This window comes from Entelurus aequoreus, linkage group LG11 (genome assembly GCF_033978785.1).
Source record: "Entelurus aequoreus isolate RoL-2023_Sb linkage group LG11, RoL_Eaeq_v1.1, whole genome shotgun sequence".
Classification (NCBI taxonomy): domain Eukaryota; kingdom Metazoa; phylum Chordata; class Actinopteri; order Syngnathiformes; family Syngnathidae; genus Entelurus; species Entelurus aequoreus.
Genome location: NC_084741.1, coordinates 32468050 through 32491828, shown reverse-complemented (window position 1 = coordinate 32491828; position 23779 = coordinate 32468050). Strand labels below are relative to the sequence as shown.

Sequence of the window (23779 nt, the reverse complement as noted above, 5' to 3'; positions counted from 1 at the left end):
ATAACAGCACTGTCACACACTTATACACAAACTTCCTTTAATAAATGACCCCTACTAGTTATTGTCAACATCAAGTAAACGCTGCCTTCTACTCTTTTTAAATAATAAACAGCTCAGCCATTGAAGGAGCTCAACACAAATGCAGTGGAGAGGGAAAGGGTAAAATGAGGTAAAAATAACGAAAAGAAAAGTCAAACAAAGCGTGCAGTGTTCAAAGTGACGCTTCATCCCTGCGGGAATCTCCTTAATCACATTCCTGCTCACTTCCAGGCAGACCTGCAGCAAGAGACACAAAGCATGCAAACAGAGCAGAGTGTGTTACATGTCAGGTTATTTCAATGCCTTGAGCTCAGACGGTGGAAGATACCTGAAGAGTGCATTTTCCCCCTCAGCTCTTCCAGCTCTTTCTTCAGCTCTTCCACTTCTATCTGACAGTCTGACACAAAGTACGACAGTTCTAAATATAAAGAAATGAACACAAACGTACTTCACAGTGCATGGGTCGCTCACCTGGCGGGTGCTCGGTCAGATACTGGAGATATTCACGCTCTACCTTGATCAGCTCTTTTTGGAGGTCGCTGTTGCTCTCCAAGACCGACCACAGCTGTTGGTTGAGCTCGTCCTGTGTTGGTTTTGACAAACACTCTTCTGGTAAATGCATAGGAATTTGGTCACTTTCCACTTTACATTAAACCAGGGGTCCCCAAACTACAGCCAGCGGGCTGGATACGGCCCACCAGCGTCCAAAATCCGGCCCGCAGGAAGTCCCAAGTTAAAAAAATAATAAAATAAACACTACCGTTCAAGAGTTTGGGGTCACCCAAACAATTTTGTGGAATACCCTTCATTTCTAAGAACAATAATAGACTGTCGAGTTTCAGATGAAAGTTCTCTTTTTCTGGCCATTTTGAGCGTTTAATTGACCCCACAAATGTGATGCTCCAGAAACTCAATCTGCTCAAAGGAAGGTCAGTTTTGTAGCTTCTGTAACGAGCTAAACTGTTTTCAGATGTGTGAACATGATTGCACAAGGGTTTTCTAATCATCAATTAGCCTTCTGAACCAATGAGCAAACACATTGTACCATTAGAACACTGGAGTGATAGTTTCTGGAAATGGGCCTCTATACACCTATGTAGATATTGCACCAAAAACCAGACATTTGCAGCTAGAATAGTCATTTACCACATTAGCAATGTATAGAGTGTATTTATTTAAAGTTAAGACTAGTTTAAAGTTATCTTCATTGAAAAGTACAGTGCTTTTCCTTCAAAAATAAGGACATTTCAATGTGACCCCAAACTTTTGAACGGTAGTGTATATATATTTTTTTATTTTGTAATATGTCCTTTCTAATCCATTTTCTACCGCTTGTTACTCTCAGTGTCTCCTAGCCGCTCAGGTAAATTATATTGTCTAAAAATGCATTTTCCCATCGATATTGTGACATCATCCCACTCGCGCGCCAAATTGTTTTTAACCAATGCAGCCCCCGAGTCAAAAAGTTTGAAGACCCCTGGATTAAACTATACATTTTCCTCTACTGCTTGTCCTTATGATTCTTGATTAAACACAAATCTCATAATATATTATTTGGTATAAAAATTATAATAAAACTTTTTCAAAACACATTACAGGTTAGAAATGTTTCTCTTGGCTGCTAACATTCGACTTATATGCACAGTGTTGGCCCATCTTTACAATACTTAGGATAGAAATTTACAAACCAATTGAGAAGACATACAAATAAAGGCAGTACTAAAAAAAAGGAAAACCAAACATTTATTAAAGCAACGGTCTCAATAATAATAATAATAATTATAATAACATCAATAATTGTTGTTTAATGTTTTTTAACCCATAACTATGATTTAAAGAAAAGAAAATTGCAAAAAATTATACACACGTACATATGTATCGTACATATGTATATATATATATATATATATGTATATATATATATATATATATATATATATATATATATATATATATATATATATATATATATATATATATATATATATATATATATATATATATATATATATATATATATATATATATATATATATATATATATATATATATATATATATATATATATCATATCATAGGCATCCGTCCGTCAGTAGTGACGATGGGTTGCGCCTGGGGGAGTTCATTCTTTCTTGCAGCGGCGGCTGTGGCTGTACAGCCCGACTCTGGAGTGACAGTCTCTGGTGCAGTTGGCGCAGACGTATGGGGAGGGTTCTGACGCAGAAGCAGGTCCCGCGTCACGCAGTTTCCGCTTTTGTCTCCTCGCCTGCAACAAGGAGATGTGCTTCTCCTCGGCACGGCTGGTTCCAGTAGCAACAGTCTGCCTCCAAACGTTGCTGTCTTTTGCAGCTTCCTCCCAGTTGTTGTGGTCGATGCCTGCCTGTTTCATGTCACGTTTGCACACGTCCTTGAAACGCAGTCGGGGCGACCAAGGGGTCTGGAGCCTGTTGACAGTTCGCCGTACAGGACAGCTCTGGGGAGCCGGCTGGGGTCCATCCTGTGGACATGGCCAAGCCATCTGAGGCGGCGTTGGCTGAGCATGGTGAACAGGCTGGTGGAGTGAGCACGGTCTAGGACTTCCATATTGGGAACTTTGTCCTGCCATGAGATTCCCAGGATGCGGCGAAGACAGCGCAGGTGGAAGCTGTTTAGCTGTTTCTCATGTCTGGTGTAGGTGGTCCAGGCCTCGCTGCCATACATCAGTGTGCTAATGACGCAGGCTTGATAGACCTGGAGTGTAGTGCGCGTGGATAGCTGGTTGTTCGACCGTACCCTTTTGGACAGCCTGGCCATCACTGAGGCGGCTTTCGCAAGACGGGTGGCACGTTCTGTGTCAAGTGACAAGTCACTGGAGATTGCGGATCCAAGGTATGTAAAGGTGTTGACACATTCCAGAGTCTGATTGTCGACGGAGATGGAGAGTGGAGTTTCAGCATCTTGGCCCATGACATTGGTCTTCTTTAGGCTGATGGTGAGACCAAACTCTTTACAGGCAGATGAAAGCCTGTCCATCAGCCTCTGGAGCCCGGACTCTGTGTGGGATGCTAGAGCTGCATCATCAGCAAAAAGCATTTCCCTCAGGACGACACTGGTCACCTTGGTCTTGGAGCGCAAACGGGCAAGGTTGAAAAGTTTCCCATCAGCTCTCGTGTGAAGGGAGACACCTTCAGAACATGTGCCGAAAGCAGCAGACAGAACGACGTAGAAGAAAATTCCAAAGAGGGTTGGTGCAAGAACGCAGCCCTGTTTTACGCCGCTGCGGATTGCGGATTGGAAAGGCCTCTGATGTTCCTCCTTCCCAACAGACGGAACCCTGTGTGTTTTCGTGGAATGATCTTATGACGGCGAGGAGTTTTGGGGGGCAGCCGATCTTTGCAAGCATCTTGAAGAGACCATCTCTGCTGACAAGGTCGAATGCTTTAGTGAGATCAACAAAGGCGAGATACAAGGGTCTCCTCTGTTCCCGGCACTTCTCCTGCAGCTGCTGAAGGGTGAAAATCATGTCCACTGTGGATCTTGCTGCCCTAAAGCCACATTGTGACTCAGGGTAGACACGTTCTGCAAGGAGGTGGAGTCTAGCAAGGGCGACACGAGCGAAGACTTTCCCCACGATGTTAAGCAGGGAGATGCCGCGGTAATTATTACAGTCACTACGGTCTCCCTTGTTCTTGTACAGTGTGACAATCTTGGAGTCACGCAGATCCTGGGGGACGGCTCCATCCTTCCAACAGAGGCAGAGGAGATCGTGAAGGTGCGGCAGTAAGGAAGGTTTCCCAAGTTTTATGACATCAGGTGTTATCCCGTCAGCACCTGGGGCCTTGCCGCATGTGAGGTTGTCAATAGCTTTGCTGAGCTCTTCCTGCGTGGGTTCCTTGTCAAGCTCCTTCATAACAGGCAGGTTTGCAACTCCACTCAGACCCTCCTCTGACACAATGCTCTCAGTGGCATATAACTCTGTGTAGTAGTATATATATATATATATATATATATATATATATATATATATATATATATATATATATATATATATATATATATATATATATATATATATATATATATATATATATATATATATATATATACATATATATATATATATATATTATATATATATATATTATATATATATATATATATATTTTATATATATATATATATATATATATATATATTTTTTTTTTTTTCAAATTGATTCTTTGAGGATTATGAATCAATTTTGAATTTCCATTAATAAAAATAAACATTTGGATGTGAATAGGTTTTTTAAAGAAACTCTATTTATTTATTTATTTGACCACACATCGTGTGGTCAAATAAAATTAAATGTTAATTTATGTTTGGGTTTTATTTATTTATTTAGTTGTTTCAATGAACAAGAGAAAACACGGTTAAACAATGCAAACCACACAATTCCACGTTGTTCTAATTCAAAGAAATGTCTTAAAGAAAATAAAGTGAATTACTGTAATTATTTCTAGGCTCAAGGTGTCCTACTAGCTAACTGTCCTACAAGTGTTTACGTAAACACAATTTTTTAGTTGTTTTTTATACTTTATTTAATAGGAATATAACTCATATCTTATTTTGAAATCTTGAGACTTTGGCATGGCTGTGATTTAAAAGTGGTGGATTTTATTTCAAGTTATTGTATTGACGACAATAGACGAGTGAAAAACTGATTTATTTGAATAAAATGTAGTGGCTGTTTCTAATAGTTTCATTTATTTTCATGTCTCTAAACTTATTTATTTCATAACCGCTTCTGAGTGACAACATGAAACTACTTTTTACTTGTAGAAGTTGAAACCAAGGTGAATGTCATGTCATCAAAAGTTCTTATGAAAGAAGTTTAGAATAATAAAACAATTCAGAATATTAGAAATTGTCACAACTCACTATATGATCAGTGTTTCCCATACATCCATTCAAATTCCAAATGTGGGCCAGGACAGGCCTGTTCACCCGATCTCATAAACACATCATAATGGGACTGTCTGTGAATGCACTGTAGCTTGTCGGTAGTGTACAGTAGATAGATGGCATCATAATTATAAATGAGTGGGGAAAGTTCATTTGAACTTCTTTGTTTTGCTTTTCATGGTTTTTGCGCATTGTGTCTCTCCCACATCGTCCAAGGTCAATTATGCAAATAAATGCAAATTAACTCACAGCCTGACATACAGCAAATGAGAAGGAAGAGGAAGGTGTTTGCAGAGCGATTCTGTCACCTTGTGGTGCGATTCACTAACACTGGAGACACAATCATTTACTGTGCCATGTGGCTTTTTTTTTAAAACAAGCAGGAGACATGTATTTCTTTTTTACGGGCATTTTAGAAGCAGTCCTGCAGTGCACCTACAATGACACCACTTTTTTAAACTGCTGAAGGTATGCAAAGACGCAAAAAAACTCCACATACTTAAGGAAGTTTTTTTTAATTATCTCAGAAATATTTTGATAGTGTGAAAAAAACTAATATACAAACACATAAATTGAAATTGTTTTAATTAGCCCCTTGAGTCCTCTACCAGTTATAACATTTTAAAATGGTGTTGCTAAATAGACAATATATGCAATATTTATTATTTCTGACCGTCCAAAACACACATGTAGGACGTAGGATTCTCGTCTGTCTATCGTTTATCTTTGTAGCGCGATCACCGATCCTGCAGCTGTGTGTGGAACTGTCATTTTGCACGTCCTTCTGAGACATGCTAAATAAAACGCCAAATAGTGCTCGCAAAACGGTGTTGATAAATCACATTGTGCATCCTAAATATTAATATTTGTATATTCTCCTCCAAATATTGTGGTCATTTTGATGATAGCATATATTTTGCAAACAATGAAGACAAGACGCAAAATGGATTGCACAACTTATTCTGCTCACTTAGCAGACGCATTCCACTTTGCACAGGTTTAGTAGATCAGCTTTGCTGGTGCTATGAAGTTTGCACATGTTTTAATACACGTAAACCTTTAGTAAATCACGCCCACTAAGTTCTTTTGTGGTTCTATTGCACAATTTCCGTTTTTGATATCACTAACAAAAGATGGCAAAAAAGTGTCTTCAGATTAGCTATCACACAAGTTGAGGCGCATGTTTACAGAAAAAAAATATTGAATTTGTAAGTTATTTTAGTTCTCAATACATTCACTTTGGACTACTTACTGGTTTAACTTTGTATGGCGATAGTAATGATCAATAATGTCATCTGGGGGTTCAATTAAAAAAGAGATCAAAGACGCACATGTAAAATGTGAATGATTGAATGACAGCACTACATTTGAAGCTGCTTCCTGCTCTGCTACTGTTAAGTATATAATGGCATTGATGCACTGGTCTAGTAAAGCAGACATACTTGGTTTGATCCTTTGTGGAAGTTTGTCAGAAAGGTTTGCTAAATAAATGATTGTTACTCTGCACCCAAAAAACATTTTTTGCAAAATATTTTTTCCAGGAGTAAGGTGGCGACATGTCCAGGATGTACTCTGCCTTCCACCCGAGTGCAGCTGGGATCCCAACCCCGAGAGGGACAAGCAGTAGAAAATTGATGGATATTTTCCATGAGTTTGTTTTAGTCCAAAAAATGCATCAAATTGTGTCAAATAGTATAATAGGGCCAAGGTGTTTAAATTTAGTATTAAAGCATCAACACTCTGTGGCAAAAAGGGTTTTAGAAAAGAGCATACCAGTTGAGAGTTCAACCTGCACGTGTCAGATTTGTGTTCGCTCTCTTGAGTGGCGGCACAAAAACACAGCGCGTCGACTTCGTTTCTTAAGGCCTTAACCTGACTGTCCCGCTTGCAGATATGGTTTTCCATCATGGAAAAGATCTGGACAATATGAACTGGATCCAGGAAGGAAAAAAAAGAGAGGATGACAAGATTTTGAGTTATTATCTCAAAGTGCAGCAATCAGCCAGAATCCCTGAGGCAAACTCACTCAGGAAGTTGCTGTCAATTTGCAGAGATTTCTGTCCCACCCAGTGTTTGACCATGACGTCCAGCAGGTTCTCCAAGGGCTCCCTGTAACTACCCTGGAAGGAAGAATTACGATTAGCAGATATCTCGTGCATGTGGCACTAAGTAGTCAATAAAGATCCTTCACATCATCTCCTGTCAAGTTCAAGCTGGAGGAGGACACTTTTGGAGGATGTATAATCTGGTTGCTGTCAAGACGATGGGGAACAGACGACTCGCAGTCATTCAACACACTTGGAACTTCTTCTGGACCTTGCAGTGTGTTAAAGCAAACATTTAAGGATACGCAAATAAACCAGGACCAGGGGTTAAATATTGCATAGCTGCATTTGGGGTCTGTTTGGGGTCTGTCGTTAAATGAGTTGGTTAATCTTCCTTCAATTATTAGCCCCGGTGTTAATATTAAGATGACTTAAAACCCACAATAAACATGTCAGTTTTAAGGAGACAACACAGGCATTTAAAAGGTCAACACAATAAATTGGTCCTTTGTCGACACCCCATGGTGAAATCATATAATAACAACGGGTATGCAATGGAGGCACAGTATTTTTTAGGCACGATGGTTTTTTAAGTGTAGTCAAATGATTTTTTTTTAATCAGGTTAATCACACATTGGAATTTGGATTAACCATTAAAATCCCAGGTTATTACAAAATTGGATAATTTAATTTAAAACAGAACCCAATATTTGGACACAAATGCAATTGTATTTCTAGAATGTCATCCAGGAATTAAAAACTTTTTTTTTTAAATGCACGTCATTTATTTGCTAAAAACTTAGTAACAGTTTTATTCTAAAGTCCAGTCAGGGTGTACAGTGCATCCGGAAAGTAACCACAGCGATTCACTTTTTCCACATTTTGTTATGTTACAGCTTTAAATGGGATACATTAATTTCCTCAAAATTATACAAACAATTCCCCATAATGACAATGTCAAAAAGTTGGGTTTTTTTTTAGATTATTTTTAAAATGTATTTAACATAAAAAACAAAACATTTTCCTGTGAGCACCAGCACAACAACCTGTATTTGTATCGACCTGACCACCGACCTTATAACAACCTGTCCCACCTTTCAGATAACCATCTGTGGTTATGGTAAAAGAGCATGTACAGTCAAAATCAATCGTGTGATTAATCTGTGTATATTACAATAATTAATTAATAAAAAAAATCATTGATGGGTGATTTTTTTTTGTGTGATTACTGTAATCACATGAGTTTGAAAGCCCTAAATTATTCGCCAAATCCATAAACAAATAATATGAAGTTTTGTATAGAATATGTATTGCTTGTGCATTTACAGTAGTTTAAAGAAATTGCCACTTGTGTGAAACACTTTAAAATCCTGCTAAGCTTTCAGAAAATATTATTTATTTTCATTATTGCAGTACATGGCTTACTTGGCTGCCGTGGAGGTGAGGGTAACACCATATCATCTTCGTCCGTCAGGTTGGCAAGCCTCTGACTGCGACGCTCCACAAAGGCCATTGTCCTATCACGACTACACATAGAAGAATCACAACCACCAGAGTTACACCAGAAAAACGCATTCCCTGTCAACATTATACAGATGAATGTAAGTAAAAATGTGTTCATCTGCACATGATATTACTCCAGGAGTACAAAGCGGCTGTAGAAGAAAAGACAGACAGGGCAGGTGCTTGCAAAGACTTTTGCCCGTGCTGTGCTAAACATTAAACAATGTACCTTCAAGTTTGGAAACCGCATCAAATTTTCAGGTGAAAAATGCCTCGAAGGTTACACAAATACTTGGACAAAAATATGTTATCCTTTGTTACATTACACACGACTTAAAAAGACTAACGCCATGTTTTGCATTTGCTTAGTTTTTTTGTGATGACTGAAAGTGGAACCCACATCTCTGTCCTGGCTGCTCAGTAATACAAACAAAGCAATAACAAGTGTGTTGTATTTACTCTTTATGTGAAGTGTGGTGTGCAGACTCATTTTCCTGTGCATATCTGCCCCGGAGCCATCTGCCACTTTAGCATTTATAAAGCCTCCTGAGAACCAGCGTCCTCTGCAGTGGACATTTGTTTTTGTTCTATTTCGTTTGTCGGTTGCAAGTTTCGGGAAAAAAATCATAGTGCTGTTATGCCGAAACACAAATGGCCGCCGCATCTCAGGAGGATGTAATATACAGCTGCCTACTTCTTTTTACACTTGTATGACAGTTAAAAAGCATGATGCAAGGAATTAAGTAGAGAACTTAAGTGGTTCTGTGACGTAGCTCTTAACTAAAACCACTTGTGTCTTAAAACGACATCTCTCATTGAAATGTATTTTATTGCTTGTCCAAAACAGCACAATTTTAACGTGTATTTTTTTAAAGAAAAACACACTTTCAGTTAAGAAATATTATATAAAAACAATACAATATAATGTACTACAAACAATTACAGTAATGTAATAATAAAGTACAGTATTTACCTTGGAGAGTGGACTTCTACGGAATCTCCTTTGAGCTGCTTCTTCATCAAACACACCATCATCAGCTTCTCCACATTTTGATAGATAAATGTTCGCCGTTTCTTTTAACATTGTTGGCTGGCATTAGATTCATTCTGCTTTAGTATGGTGCAGACTAGAAGTGCCCACGCTGGAATTGCTTTGCCAAGTTGGCGACACGCTCAGTAATGTTTTGATTATTTATTTCTATAATTCAATGAATATCATCCACTTCTTATCATATCATCACTGTACTCCTTCACACTCACTCTCTTTCTTCCCATGGTTGAAAAACAATGTTATGTCCATGTCTAGCTATTAGCTAATGCTAGCGAGTAAGACCAGATATTTTGGGCGGATTTTACAGGGTTCACTGTAAAATGGCGGGGATGCTTGTAAGTAAAATTTTAGATTGCTTTTTGAAGCATAACAAACAGCTAAGAGACAACTCTTATCTCAAAACACTCTTGAGTTGAGGTTCCACATGTTTTATACAGCTGTTAGCTTCTTTTTAAGCTTGTATGGTACAAACCCCGTTTCCATTTGAGTTGTGAAATTGTGTTTGATGTAAATATAAACGGAATACAATGATTTGCAAATCATTTTCAACCCATATTCAGTTGAATATACTACAAAGACAACATATTTGATGTTCAAACTGATAAACTTTTTTTTTTTGCAAATAATCATTAACTTTAGAATTTGATGTCAGCAACACGTGACACAGAGGTTGGGAAAGGTGGCAGTAAATACTGATAAAGTTGAGGAATGCTCATCAAACACTTATTTTCAACATCCCACAGGTGAACAGGCAAATTGGGAACAGGTGGGTGCCATGATTGGGTATAAAAGTAGATTCCATGAAATGCTCAGTCATTCACAAACAAGGATGGGGCGAGGGTCACCACTTTGTCAACAAATGCGTGAGCAAATTGTTGAACAGTAAAGAAAAACCTTTCTCAACCAGCTATTGCAAGGAATTTAGGGATTTCACCATCTACGGTCGGTAATATCATCAAAGGGTTCAGAGAATCAGGAGAAATCACTGCACCTAAGCAGCTAAGTCCGTGACCTTCGATCCCTCAGGCTGTACTGCATCAACAAGCGACATCAGTGGGTAAAGGATATCACCACATGGGCTCAGGAACACTTCAGAAACCCACTGTCAGTAACTACAGTTGGTCGCTACATCTGTAAGTGCAAGTTAAAACTCTCCTATACAAGGCGAAAACCGTTTATCAACAACACCCAGAAACACAGTCGGCTTCGCTGGGTCTGAGCTCATCTAAGATGGACTGATACAAAGTGGAAAAGTGTTCTGTGGTCTGACGAGTCCACATTTCAAATTGTTTTTGGAAACTGTGGACGTCGTGTCCTCCGGACCAAAGAGGAAAAGAACCATCCGGATTGTTATAGGCGCAAAGTTGAAAAGCCAGCATCTGTGATGGTATGGGGGTGTATTAGTGCCCAAGACATGGGTAACTTACACATCTGTGAAGGCGCCATTGATGCTGAAAGGTACATACAGGTTTTGGAGCAACATATGTTGCCATCCAAGCAACGTTACCATGGACACCCCTGCTTATTTCAGCAAGACAATGCCAAGCCACGTGTTACATCAACGTGGCTTCATAGTAAAAGAGTGCGGGTACTAGACTGGCCTGCCTGTAGTCCAGACCTGTCTCCCATTGAAAATGTGTGGCGCATTATGAAGCCTAAAATACCACAACGGAGACCCCCGGACTGTTGAACAACTTAAGCTGTACATCAAGCAAGAATGGGAAAGAATTCCACCTGAGAAGCTTAAAAAATGTGTCTCCTCAGTTCCCAAACGTTTACTGAGTGTCGTTAAAAGGAAAAGCCATGTAACACAGTGGTGAACATGCTCTTTCCCAACTACAGTACTTTGGCACGTGTTGCAGCCATGAAATTCTAAGTTAATTATTATTTGCAAAAAAAAAAAAAAGTTTATGAGTTTGAACATCAAATATCTTGTCTTCGTAGTGCATTCAATTGGATATGGGTTAAAAAGGATTTGCAAATCATTGTATTCCGTTTATATTTACATCTAACACAATTTCCCAACTCATATGGAAACGGGATTTGTAAATGTGAACGATTGTATGGTGACAACAGTTTAGGCCTAGAACAAATTACTTCTTTTTCCATTATTTCCTACTTGAGTGAACATTGTTTTACCTTTTCTGGTTGACAAAAGATCTCTTTCGTCGAGGATAAGGATCATGAGATAATAGCAATCTGACAGCCCTCCGCTCAGTGTGTGTGACTACACAAGCGTCTGAAAGAAATGGAGTACACAGAATTTTTTTTTTTTCAAGCAATGCATGGGTTTAGCTAACATTGGCTGTTTCTTACCTAACATGCGTAAGCTGGTTATGGCGTGCACCAAAATAGGATGGTATCGGTGCTCATTGGCCACGGGATTGAGCCTCAAATCAAGCACTCTTAAAACCGGCAACTCAAAGAGAACTTTTACCTCTTCCAGCGAAGGTATGCAGTTGTAGTACAGATTTAGGCTCTGCAAATTTTTCAGGTGTTTCAGACCCTAATGTGAAGGTTAGAAAAAGGCCGGGCAAGATTATCAACACACTAAATGTAACAACGTCAACTACAACAAAGGCAAAAACACTCCAACCTACTTCGATAGAGGTAAGGGCGTTATGTGACAGATCCAGAGTTTTTAGTCGTTCAAAGTTACTCAGTGCTTTTCCCAGAGATCTGATTTTCAGTTTGTATGACCCAGGCAAACGCAGTGAACGGACATCCCCTGTTCAAAACCACAAATAAAACTATGAAAGTTAATTTGTGTCTGTATTACGTAAGCATTTTTTTCACACTGAATGTATGCAACTGAATTGTTTGCGTTTGAATTTTGTGAGGTGAATTTGTTTACATCAAATTATGCTGACATTTTCATAATTTTTTATAATATTTTCATAGTATTTTTGCACTGAATTTTAAAACACTATTTGAACAAATAGAATACATTTTTAAATATGACAAACATTTTGAATACATCAAAATTGAACGATTTGGTGCATTTGCAAACAGCTAAAATGATGTATAAAGTCAACTATAACCTGCTAAACATTCTTCTCAACAAAAGATAACAAATATAACCTTAGAGGGAAATCTAATTTAAAACATTTGTATGCTCGTACAACACTTAAAACCTTCAGCATATCAGTACGTGGAATTAAACTATGGAATGGCTTAACCAAATAAATCAAACAAAGCACCAATATGATTCAGTTTAAGAGACTGTTCAAACTACAAGTGTTCACAAAGTACACAGAACAAGAATTATGATGAACATCTTGAACCCTTTTTTTTTAAATTGAGACAAAGATTATTTATGTATTTAATATTTACTTGCTTACTATTGTATATTATTTATTCATTATTTATTTGTTCACTGTTCTGTTACAGGATCCGGCCCCCCAGCATCCAAAATCCGGCCCACGGGAAGTCCCAAGTTAAAAAAAAAGTTTTTTGTTTTTTTTTATCTTTCCTTTCTAATCCATTTTCTACCGCTTGTTACTCTCGGTGTTTCCTAGCCACTCAGGCAAATCATATTGTCTAAAAATGAATTTTCCCATCGATAACGTGACAATGTTAAATGTTGATGTATATATACATATATATATATATATATATATATATATATATATACAGCCTGGCCCCCGGCCACATTTTTTTAACCCAATGCGGCCCCCGAGTCAAAAAGTTTGGGGACCCCTGTGTTACAGAGAACAAGGAAATTCGAAAAAAATGCTATGGTATGAAAAGGGGTAGGATTAAATAAGCTCTGCTTCTTCCTACTCCTTTTCGGACGTGCTGTAATGAAACAACTGGAATTGTGTGATACATTACATTGTATCGTATGCATGTTCGAAATAAACTGAATCTGAACTGAACTGGACATTACATTTTTAGTATGATTTGGTTGGATTTGTGAGCAAAATGTAGATGTTTAAAAATGCAGTTTGTTAAAATAAAGTGTTTTAAATTTATGTGTAAAAAAAAAAGTGTATGGAAATTCAGTGTAAAAAAATTTCAGTTCCGAAATATTTTTTGCTTTAAAACTCAAGACCCACTAAATTAAATGAAATTATGAATTTAAATGAATGAAGATGTAATGAAATTGTCAGCTTAGTTAGATTTTTTTAAAATTCAGTTACATAAATTCAGTGTCAAAAAAGCTTTTGTATGTAAGACACAATTAACCTCCATATAGAACAATAACAAATAGCACAAACAACACAATTATAGTTTCAGTGTGCTAGCTTCTCACAACGTCGTTAGATAAACACTTTTTCCCAAAGACTGACTTTCATATGTACTTTTTAACAATTGACATGGAAATATTTATACGTGTGGAAAGTGAAGGACAATGTTACCAAGGCGTGGATGTTTTAGGCGCAATTTTTTCCGAATCCACTCTTCGGTTAGAGTCATCAAAGCCATATTAATGTACTACAAAACGTGCTGTATTTAAATGAAATTGGTAAATAAATCTTAACATTGCAAATAAAAAAAACAAATTACTGCGTTTTCTGCTTTGTCGAAACAAACGAAGGAAATATATCAAAGCCGGTGAGTTATGAATGGCGTTTAAACAGTTAAAAATGTTAAAGGCGAATTCGAGAGTCGTCACTGCTCGACTCGCCTTCACTTGCAGTACCGCGAGTGGGTTCAGTCCCCACTCGGTGACGGCGCGAGTGGCTGCCGGTCTCGATATGTGCCCTGTGGTTAGACTGGCGACCAGTTCGGGGCGCGGTCATCTGGTGTAGGCTCTAGCTCCAGCACAGGCGGGAGAAAGCGATGGAAATTGTCATTTATTTATTTCTGTGTCTAGCGTGTACGAGTGGCAGTGAACGCATCTATTTCACGCAGGCGCATTGGCCATGTCAGTCCGGCGGCGGCCATGTCACGTGTCCAAACAAACGCGGTAGTGTTTAGTCAAGTTCGACAACATTTGTCTGTCACCGAAATAATTTGTGAAACACTACCTTTTTTTGCTCATATTTTATTCATATAGCTTTGCAGACATCTCATTTTGATAGGGTCACTTACTCAACGTCGTCGTTGGGGTCAATGGCGTCCTATGTGTGGCTATCGATATCAGTCAACCTAACGTTGTGTGTCTCAGCTCTTTTCTCCTCGTATAAACTCTTTAAGGTGAGTGTCTTCTTCTGTACTTTAACAGTAAGTTATATAATAAATGTGACGCTTTGTAGTGCAGATGATGAAAAGTATTGTCGTTGTGGCTTGTACAGCCCTTTGAGACACTTGTGATTTAGGGCTATATAAATAAACATTGATTGATTGATTGATTGATATTGTGGATTTTTTTGTAGGACCACCGAGCTCCCTCAGTAGGACTCTTCCTAGTTGGACTCTCTGCAGGACTTTGTGTGTTTCCTTCCACACCCATCCAGAAAGATGCAGAATGGGTCGGAGAGATTCTGGCACCATCCCTGCTTGCCTTCCACCTCATGTGGCTCAGTGAGGACCACAGCACAGCATGCATGCTCCTGATTGGCTCCTGCCTGCTGCTGGGACTGCGTGACAGTCTCTCAGCAGACACATTGGTAGTACTGAGTCGCTGCCTGGGCCTAGCAAGCTTGTCCTGCAGCCTCATGGTGTGTCTGTTCGCTGGAAACCCCGCCGGGGCCCTGACCAGCGTGGCTCTCAGCCTGCCCGTGCTTTTGGTTCCTACTTTTGGGAGAGACTCCTTCGGATCCCTCGTCTCCCTGACGGCCAATGAGGTAGTGATTAGGTTGCTGTTGAAAGGGTCCATGTCTGTAGGTTGTTGGGCATCCACACATTCCCTGCACAGGTTTCTGTTGGACGTGACTGACCGATATCATTTACACATCTAGAACAGTCATGACATTATCTTCTCTTTATACAGGGGCATTTTAATCAGTGTTCGGAAAATTACTTTTAAAAAGTAAAAGATTATAGTTACTTGTTACTTTACCAAAAAAGTTATTTAATTACTAACATAATTACAATTAAATACATGTAATTAATTACTAGGTAAATTTATTAATGTGTTACTTTAAAAAAAAACATTGAAATATCTGGCATATGCAGTTCAGAGACGTTTCATGAGAGCAGAGTGTGTGTGAGTGCCTATTGCCAAGTGACGTCACTGAGAGCGCACACTGAGCAGGATTTTAGCTCAGCTGTGTTGTTAACTCCAAACATATCGCTGGGTATTGTCGCCAAACAGCTACATTTTTGTTTCATCTGACCACAGAACTTTCCTACACAAGGTCTTATCTTTGTCCATGTGATGTCAGATAAAACAAAAATGTAACTGTTTGGCCACAATACCCAGCAATATGTTTGGAGGAGAAAAAGTGAGGCCTTTAATTCCAGGAACACCATTCCTACTGTCAAGCATGGTGGTTGTAGTACTATGCTCTGGGCCTGTTTTGCTGCCAATGGAACTGGTGCTTTACAGAGAGTAAATGGGACAATGAAAAAGGAGGATTACCTCCAACCTAAAATCCTCAGCCCGGAGATTGGGTCATGGGCGCAGTTGGGTGTTTCAACAGGAAGATGACCCCAAACACATGTCAAAAGTGGTAAACTAATGGCTAAATCAGGCTAGAATCAAGGTTTTAGAATGGCCTCCCCAAAGTCCTGACTTAAACGTGTGGACAATGCTGAAGAAACAAGTCCATGTCAGAAAACCAACAAATTTAGCTGAACTGCACACATTTTGTCAAGAGGATTGGTCAAAAATTCAACCAGAAGCTTGCCAGAAGCTTGTGGATGGCTACCAAATGCACCTTATTGCAGTGAAACTTGCCAAGGGACATGTAACCAAATATTAACATTGCTGTATGTATACTTTTGACCCAGCAGATTTGGTCACATTTTTAGTAGACCCATAATAAATTCATAAAAGAACCAAACTTCATGAATGTTTTTTGTGACCAACAAGTATGTGCTTCAATCACTATCACAAAAAGATAAGCGTTTTAGAAATGAATGGAAACTCAAGACAGCCATGACATTATGTCCTTCAAAAGTGTATGTAAACTTTTGACCACGACTGTACATGTTTGCTGTGTGATGTTGCCTCTTTCTATTAGATGTCAAGTTCATTTTAGTGTGGTGCTGGTTGTTGCTTTCATTAGTAAAAATATATTTCCTGCATTGAACTTGCTGTGCTTCTGACGTTGGCTTGTTGACATACAACCAAATCAAAAGTAACGTGCCACGTTACAACAAACGTATCGGTAATGGCGTTATAACGTGCAAAAAAGTCATTATTAGATTATTCGTTACTAGTAAAAGTAACTGCTTAAGTAACACCGTTATTATATACGTCGTTATTTCGAGCACTGCTCGCTCATGCCGATCACTAACGGCAATTTCGTCTGAATGACACTATTTTCATTCCCCCGGCTGATAAGCGGCTAACAGCAAATGATGTGTCTCCATTCACAGCGTGGCACCGCTCCTCTGAACTAATAATAATCACCTCCATTGTGGCATATAAACTGATTTAAATGAGTAGCAGATTATACTTTTTACTTCTGTTTAGTTATTGTGTACAGTTGTCTTTGTTTTGCTCAAACAATTGTATGTACTAAAATAGTAGTTTAAATATTGTGTTGCTATTGTTACACTGTCAATGACACTGACCATAAATAATTAGAAACATTTCCAGTTAATACATGTGATCGGTATTGGTATTGGTGCCATAAAAAAGCAGAGAAAAATAATAGTTGGTCCAATCTACAACATTCAGTGTGACCATTGCCTTTTTTACCTGCAAATTTGGTTGAATTCCGAATTGTGCAACATCTGGGGCATGTAAATTTGGATTATATTCAGTTGCTGTTTAGCTTGAATTATCTCCAGGATTTGGCCACATGTATCTGATACCTCATGTCATCTAGTCCTATTTTGTAACACTTTTAAATACATCTCACTAACTCCCACAATTATTTTTACATGCTTGTTATCAAAAATCTAGCCTTTAAGTTGAAATTTAGGCAGTTTAAAAGTGTTTTCTTCACAAAGATTTTTTTGGGAAACACTTGTTTTTGTGGGTTAGTTTTAGGGCTGAGCAATTTGGCTGTGATATCGATAATTATTGATTTTTTTTTTAACCTATTGACACCAGGAGAAAAATATATTAAATGTAAACATATTGATTTCAAATATAACCTTCCTCTGATTAGATAGCATGGCAGAAGGGAAAGGAAATGTCAACACAACCATGGAAAACACCCAATCAATATACAGCAAAATTCGAAAATGATATTGAAAACTTCACAATAACCTCTTAAAATGAAGGTGGAAAAATAAGGAATACGTAAGAAATGTTTTATAAAGTGTAAAAAAAATAGTGCAAAGTGTGAAAATGTAAACAGAGAGAAACCTGAGAATAACTTTTCTGCAGGTTTACTGCCAGGAAGTTACGGCTGTGCACTAAAGGGTGAGCGCGGCTAAGGCGGTGTGGTTACCTATGGAGTGCCGAATGTAAAAGTTCAGTCACGCTTTTCTAGCAGATATATTTCTCAGATTTAACTCACTTTTCTCAGATTTAGCAAATTTTCTTCAAATTCAAGTTTAAATTAAATGTTGACTCTAAATATTGTATCTAAATGTTAAATTTAAACCCACATCTTAAATATAAATGTTAAATATTAATCTATATATTAAATCTAAACCTAAATGTCAAATATCAATATAATCCATCCATCCATTTTCTACCGCTTGTCCCAATCATAAATCTAAATGTTCTAGGGCTAATTGTTGAATCTAAACCTAAATGCTAAATCTTAAATCTAAACCTAAATCTTAAATCTAAATGTGAGCGCTAAATCTCTTGCCAAGTGTAGAGATGAATATTTACAGGATGTCAATATTCCACCAATCCGACGTGTTTCAGCCGCAAAGCCGAGCCTACATCTCTGTCTCTCATAACATTTAGAGTCAACATTAAATTTAAACTTAAATGTGATGAAAATTAGCTAAGTCTGAGAAAAGTGAGTGGAGGAGACGAGCACCTTGGATATTCTACAGACCGCTTTGGTCTGATTACGGTCCGTTAGGAAAAAAAGAAAAAAAAACTGCCATACTGTCGAGGTGACTTTTCTTGTTTAATCCACAATTTCTTCGTTCTCTGCAGCATTCATTTTTACTTTCTCTTCTCACTCCATGCAGATAATTGACTGCAAGACAACAAGATGGTGCAACCAACCGTGATAGTTGATACTGTTACCTCATTGGCTGTTAGCGTGTCACTCCCACTAATCAGTGATTACTAACTGCGTTGCTCGGTTACCAGAGAGAGTGCATTTGTTCATGCAACCAACCTTGCTTTGCAACTTCAGGTTTCTTCTTCTGAAGAAGAAAAAATGTATCGAATGTTTTATTAGACTGACCATACGTCCTCTTTTCCCCGGACATGTCCTCTTTTGCGGGGCTGTGCGGGCGGGGTTTCTTAAATGCCTCAAATGTCCGGCATTTTGAGTTAGTTATAATGTATTTCAATGTACTACAAACAATTACAGTAGTTTTATGAAGTAATGTAATAATATTGTATAGCATTTAGGGCTGCAACTAACGATTAATGTGATAATCGATTAATCTGTCGATTATTACTTCGATTAATCAATTAATAATCGGATAAAAGAGACAAACTTCATTTCTATCCTTTCCAGTATTTTATTTAAAAAAACAGCATACTGGCACCATACTTATTTTGATTATTGTTTCTCAGCTGTTTGTACATGTTGCAGTTTATAAATAAAGGTTTATAAAAATAAAAATAAATTGCCTCTGCGCGTAGCATAGATCCAACGAATCGATGACTAAATTAATCGCCAACTATTTTTATAATCGATTTTAATCGATTTAATCGATTAGTTGTTGCAGCCCTAATAGTATTGGAGAGTGTACGCTGTAAAAAAATGACTGTAAAAACTACAGCAAGCAATTGTTAAATAGCAACAATAAAACACTGTAAAATCAAAATAGTTTGTCACAGTAGTAAATGCAACGGATTCCTGCAAACCAAGAAACAGTAGATAACCTAAATTACTGTGGATATAAAACGTAGAAAACACATGAGTCTACTTTACTGTAAAAAGACAGAAAAATTGTACTATGCATTTGCAAATACTGTAATGTCACTAGCATGCAAATACTCAACAATTTACGGTGTTATTCTTTCTAAATTAAATATTTTGCAGATTGTACATTTAAATTTACAGCATACCTTAATTGTTTTAGGGGTTTGTGCATTAGCCGAGTTCACTTTTGGCTAACAACAGGTTTTCTTGTATTTTTGTGGCACGTGGTTTCAGACATTGAGGGGTTATGTATATGTGCTTCATTGCAAACTGCATCAAAATGAACCACGCTGTGTGTTTAAGTGTGTTGGAACTGGTTGCAAGCAGCTATTTAACAAATATGTGGCATTTAAGTATCATTTTGAATAGCTCACCTGAAGTAATATGTTACGGAAGACCATGTTGTGAGTTGTCCAGTGAAAGGTTGTACAAATACTTTTAAGTTAAAATCCTCATGTACCGCTCACATGTCTCGGAAACACAGGCATTTTACAGATACTAGTATTGGTGAAAGGGCAGCACAGTGGGGCAGTGGTTAACACTCGTGTGTCACACTGAGAAGGTCCTTGGTTCGATTCCCAGGCTCGGGGTCTTTCTGTTTGAGGTTTGCATGTTCTCCCTGTGACTGTGTGGGTTCCCTCCGGGTACTCCGGCTTCCTCCCACCTCCAAAGACATGCACCTGGGGATAGGCTGATTGGCAACACTAAAATTGGCCCTCCTTTGTTTTACGGTAAATTCCTGGAAACCACAGCTGCCAGTATTTCACCAGAAATTCTGAAGGTTAACAATATATCATTTTTTTTTATACTAATTTACCGTAAGCAAAAAAAGTTATCAACTGTAAAATTAACGGATTTAACGTCAACATACCGTAATGTCCTGTACGTCATGATTGTATTTTTACAATGAATTTGTGGCAACCACAGCTTCCGATAGTTTACCGTAAATTCTGCAGAATTTTTTTTACAGTGTACGGTATCTTCTAGCTGCTTCTCCATATTTTCATGGATAAATGCCAGCCATTTAGATATTATTCTAACATTCTCTGCTTCAGTTTTTTGCATACTAGCAGTGCTACGCTCAAATTGCTTCGCTAAGTTGGCTACATGCTTGGTTGTATTTTTGATGATTTATTTCTTTAATATTACTTATTTAATATTTTTTATATGATTGAAAAACAAGAAATTTCAACCTAATGCTAGGGAATAAATACGATGAGTTGGTCGGATCTTACAGTGCTCACTGTAGCATTTGCTATGCCAACTAATGGCGGGGGATGCTTGTAACTCAAATATTTGCTTGAAACTTAAATCATAACAAGACAGCTCTTATCTCAAAACACTTTTAAGTTGGAGTACTTTTAAGTTGAGGTATCACTATATAAGGGTGGGATTTGACAGATCCCCACTTAGTGGTTGAGACCACGAACAACTGCATAGAGTGTTTATGCCAGGAGCCAACCCTGGCCTTTAAGTGTTTAGCTTCAATGGCGCCCTGAGCAAGACCCGGCCCCCTTCTGACAGAGATATCTCGACATAAAGAGAAAAATATTTTTTTTTTACCTGTGAGGCCCCTTTCTACTGAATGCTACCCTGGCCAATGGCCCGTGTATCCTTTAGCATAGTTTATTGATCTCTTTTCTCATCACGTCTCGTCACGCCTCCACTGCAGCTGAGCGACGCTTTGCACTGAGCATGCTCGCTGCAGATGCAGCCTGTAAACGGGCCAAGAGTGCAGAGGAGGAGGAGAAAGGGGAGGGGAGACGGGCTGCACAATGTTGGGATGCTGCTGCAGCTCTGGAGAAAAGGAGTTGCATGCATGGGGAAGACGTGACAACATGGATGGAGCCTGGAAGGGAAAACGCAAATGATATTGGATTTTAATCACAAAGGACAAGAGGGACATCTTTGCTCAGGTAAGCACAATGCGTGATGGAATGTGCACGCTCATTTTTTTCCTTTTGCTGCATGTTTGAATGTGATTTCAATTCACAGGAGGTGTTGCACAGCGTGGACATGTACGCCTTCTACTCCCTTTTAGTCTACATCTTCTACACTGTCTTCAAGAAGGAGGAGGAGGAGGAAGCCTTGGAGGCATCATGTGGAGCCTCCACAGACGTATGTCTAGCCACATCATATCTATCTTTGTCGAAAAATGGCATTTTTCCCTAGGGAATCCGAGCATGCATGAGTCATAGCAGCCACGTGACAGTTTAAACGGAGTCTCCTGCTTTAACACAGATGGGATGTGTCATTGCGCGCGCAGCTCTTTGTGGGTAAATATTGGGATAATACCACATGACCCTCATTTATGTCGCTGTACTCAGGAGCAAAGACCTGTTTCCATGGGAACAGGGAGCAGAAGGAAAGATGGTCACGCCCCCAAAATGAGAAAGAAGGCCTATGCTGGGCTTAGTGACTCTAGTAAGTGTTCACGTACGTAGAGAAAGATTAAAAAAGGAGATATTTTACTCTTTGGTAATGTGATTTGTTATTCGCTGTAGGCAGTAGCAGTGACAGCGATGAGGTTTCCCCAAGTGATGAAGACGAGGATGCCGTTGACATCCCAGCATGCACTCCTCTGGCAGCATTCCTCTCCTTCAAGCAGGAGTCCGACAAGAAAAGAGCCTCGCAGAGCAAGCTGGAGACAACAGGAAAGGTAACATCATGGCAACTTCTCCACCAAACAAGTGCAATGTTTAAAAATACCATTCCAGTTAGGAGAGTCCCCCCTGATGGCCGTCATGTCCCACTTGCTGAGCTTCCTGGAGCAGTACTCACACTTCCAGCAGCTGCAGCAGCAGGCCGAGCAGTACCGCGTCCAGCTCAAGAGGCACCGCGTGCAGCACCGACGCCAGATGAAGGCGCTGCGGGCCTCCTACCGCCAACGCCTCAAGGACAAGAAGAGCATCATTTGTAACCTGGAGGAAGCCGTCAGCCAGCAGATGAGCCCGCACAATGACGGTAAGGAAACAGTGGGGAGGAGAGGCTGAGCGTGATACATTGGTTCTCTACAACTGATGCTGCGTGGGGGTTAGTGGAACGTAGGACCACCAGAGATTTGTGTTTATACAAATAAAACTACACCTTTATTAGTAATCTGTTCCAAAAAGTCTGGCAAAAAGTAATTGTACAAAAAACAAATAAACAATTATACTTTACATGCAGAAAACAATGTGAAATACATATAAATGACGAATAAAAGGGATAAATGAACATTTAACATCACTTTTACTGGCGAAAACGGCGATGAGCAGAGAGGAAGGAGGGAGCCACGCAGACTCCACCTTTGTACATTGCTACGAGTTCTTTCTTGAATTCAGTAGTGTTTCTCACCTTCTTTATCAAAGTGCTGGCACTTGCAACTTTCTTGGGCCCCATGGTGGCTTATTTTGCAGTCACGCTCAAAACAAAAAGCAAGATGTGGGCTTCTTTGTAGGGGGACTTGATTCCGTGAAATGAATAACTGAATATTTTGTTTCATGCAAAATGGTAATGAGACAAAAACCGGTTTAAAAGTTGCCAAATTGTTTTGCTGGAATCCGAATCATATGAACATTTGGGCGTACAATTACTGAGGTACGATTGGAATTGCAAAGCACAATATGACAGGTTTGAGGAGTGTAAATACATGGCGGTCATGAGTGTAATGATGGTGTCTTCAAATAGCTGAGCCAAAAATAGAGTGCAGTACTTAGTTGCAACCAGCAGAGGCACTGTTGATTTATTCTCAACTACTTTGCTATCCAAAGAACAACATCACTTCATCTTTTGGAAGTACAGCTCCATCCACACAGACCTTCACGATGGCACATCTCCCCTAAACCAGGATTATGCTGCTGGTCAACACTGGGATGGAAACAGGAGTTCAGAACATTCAGAGAGAGATTCTTCCGTCACATTTAAAATAATTTTGTTAAAACAACAATTACTGATTTAATTCAGGGGTTTGTGAGGTGCAGGGTGACCGGGAAATGCAACAATAACTTGATAAAAACTGTTAAATCTGCTAAAATAACTTCAGTTATGCCAAAGCCAAAATTAATTGAGTCTAAAAAATATGCTGCGCTTTCCCTTGTCCCTAGTGTTCATTAGACACGAGTGCAAAAAGGCCATTGTCAAAAGGCGAGGTCTAAAATATTGTCGTA

At 38.8% G+C, this 23779-nt stretch overlaps 2 protein-coding genes across 7 annotated transcripts in view; one reads left to right on the top strand and one right to left on the bottom strand.

Moving 5' to 3' along the window:
• Window positions 1-12: 12 nt before the first annotated feature.
• Window positions 13-14426, bottom strand: cep72 (centrosomal protein 72). Of its 2 annotated transcripts, none has more exons than XM_062062980.1 (11): window positions 14192-14426; window positions 12162-12289; window positions 11878-12067; window positions 11701-11800; window positions 8433-8533; window positions 7154-7278; window positions 6989-7082; window positions 6736-6893; window positions 511-622; window positions 368-436; window positions 13-276 (listed from the first exon to the last, which is right to left on the bottom strand). In XM_062062980.1, the coding sequence occupies exons 1-11, from the start codon at window positions 14304-14306 to the stop codon at window positions 245-247; spliced, it is 1224 nt and encodes a 407-aa protein (XP_061918964.1). In that variant the 5' UTR covers window positions 14307-14426; the 3' UTR covers window positions 13-244. The 2 variants fall into 2 exon arrangements, with proteins under 2 accessions (XP_061918964.1, XP_061918965.1); XM_062062981.1 differs by lacking the exon at window positions 14192-14426 and adding an exon at window positions 13923-14183 and having other exon boundaries at window positions 14-276.
• Window positions 14254-23779, top strand: part of si:ch211-257p13.3 (kinesin-like protein KIFC3) — a 49296-nt gene continuing 39770 nt past the window's right edge. For 2 of the 5 annotated variants that reach the window (XM_062062977.1, XM_062062978.1), the window contains exons 1-4: window positions 21590-21749; window positions 21959-22055; window positions 22136-22290; window positions 22349-22595. In XM_062062977.1, the coding sequence (XP_061918961.1) occupies window positions 21600-21749; window positions 21959-22055; window positions 22136-22290; window positions 22349-22595 (649 nt within the window). In that variant the 5' untranslated portion in view covers window positions 21590-21599. Of the gene's footprint in view, window positions 14704-14882; window positions 15294-21303; window positions 21548-21589; window positions 21750-21958; window positions 22056-22135; window positions 22291-22348; window positions 22596-23779 lie in introns of those variants that run through there. The other 3 variants (XR_009827750.1, XM_062062975.1, XM_062062979.1) reach the window with 2 other exon arrangements.

What these genes read in the sequence shown, in the direction of transcription:
- cep72 (XM_062062980.1), bottom strand. Translation starts at nt 14,306, where the DNA reads ATGACCGCGCCCCGAACTGGTCGCCAGTCTAACCACAGGGCACATATC. An exon ending in TCGCGGTACTGCAAGTGAAG is followed by an intron (nt 12,290 to 14,191) that starts GCGAGTCGAGCA and finishes GGTTTTGAACAG; the next exon opens with GGGATGTCCGTTCACTGCGT. An exon ending in CTCACCTCCACGGCAGCCAA is followed by an intron (nt 7,279 to 8,432) that starts GTAAGCCATGTA and finishes ACACACTGCAAG; the next exon opens with GTCCAGAAGAAGTTCCAAGT.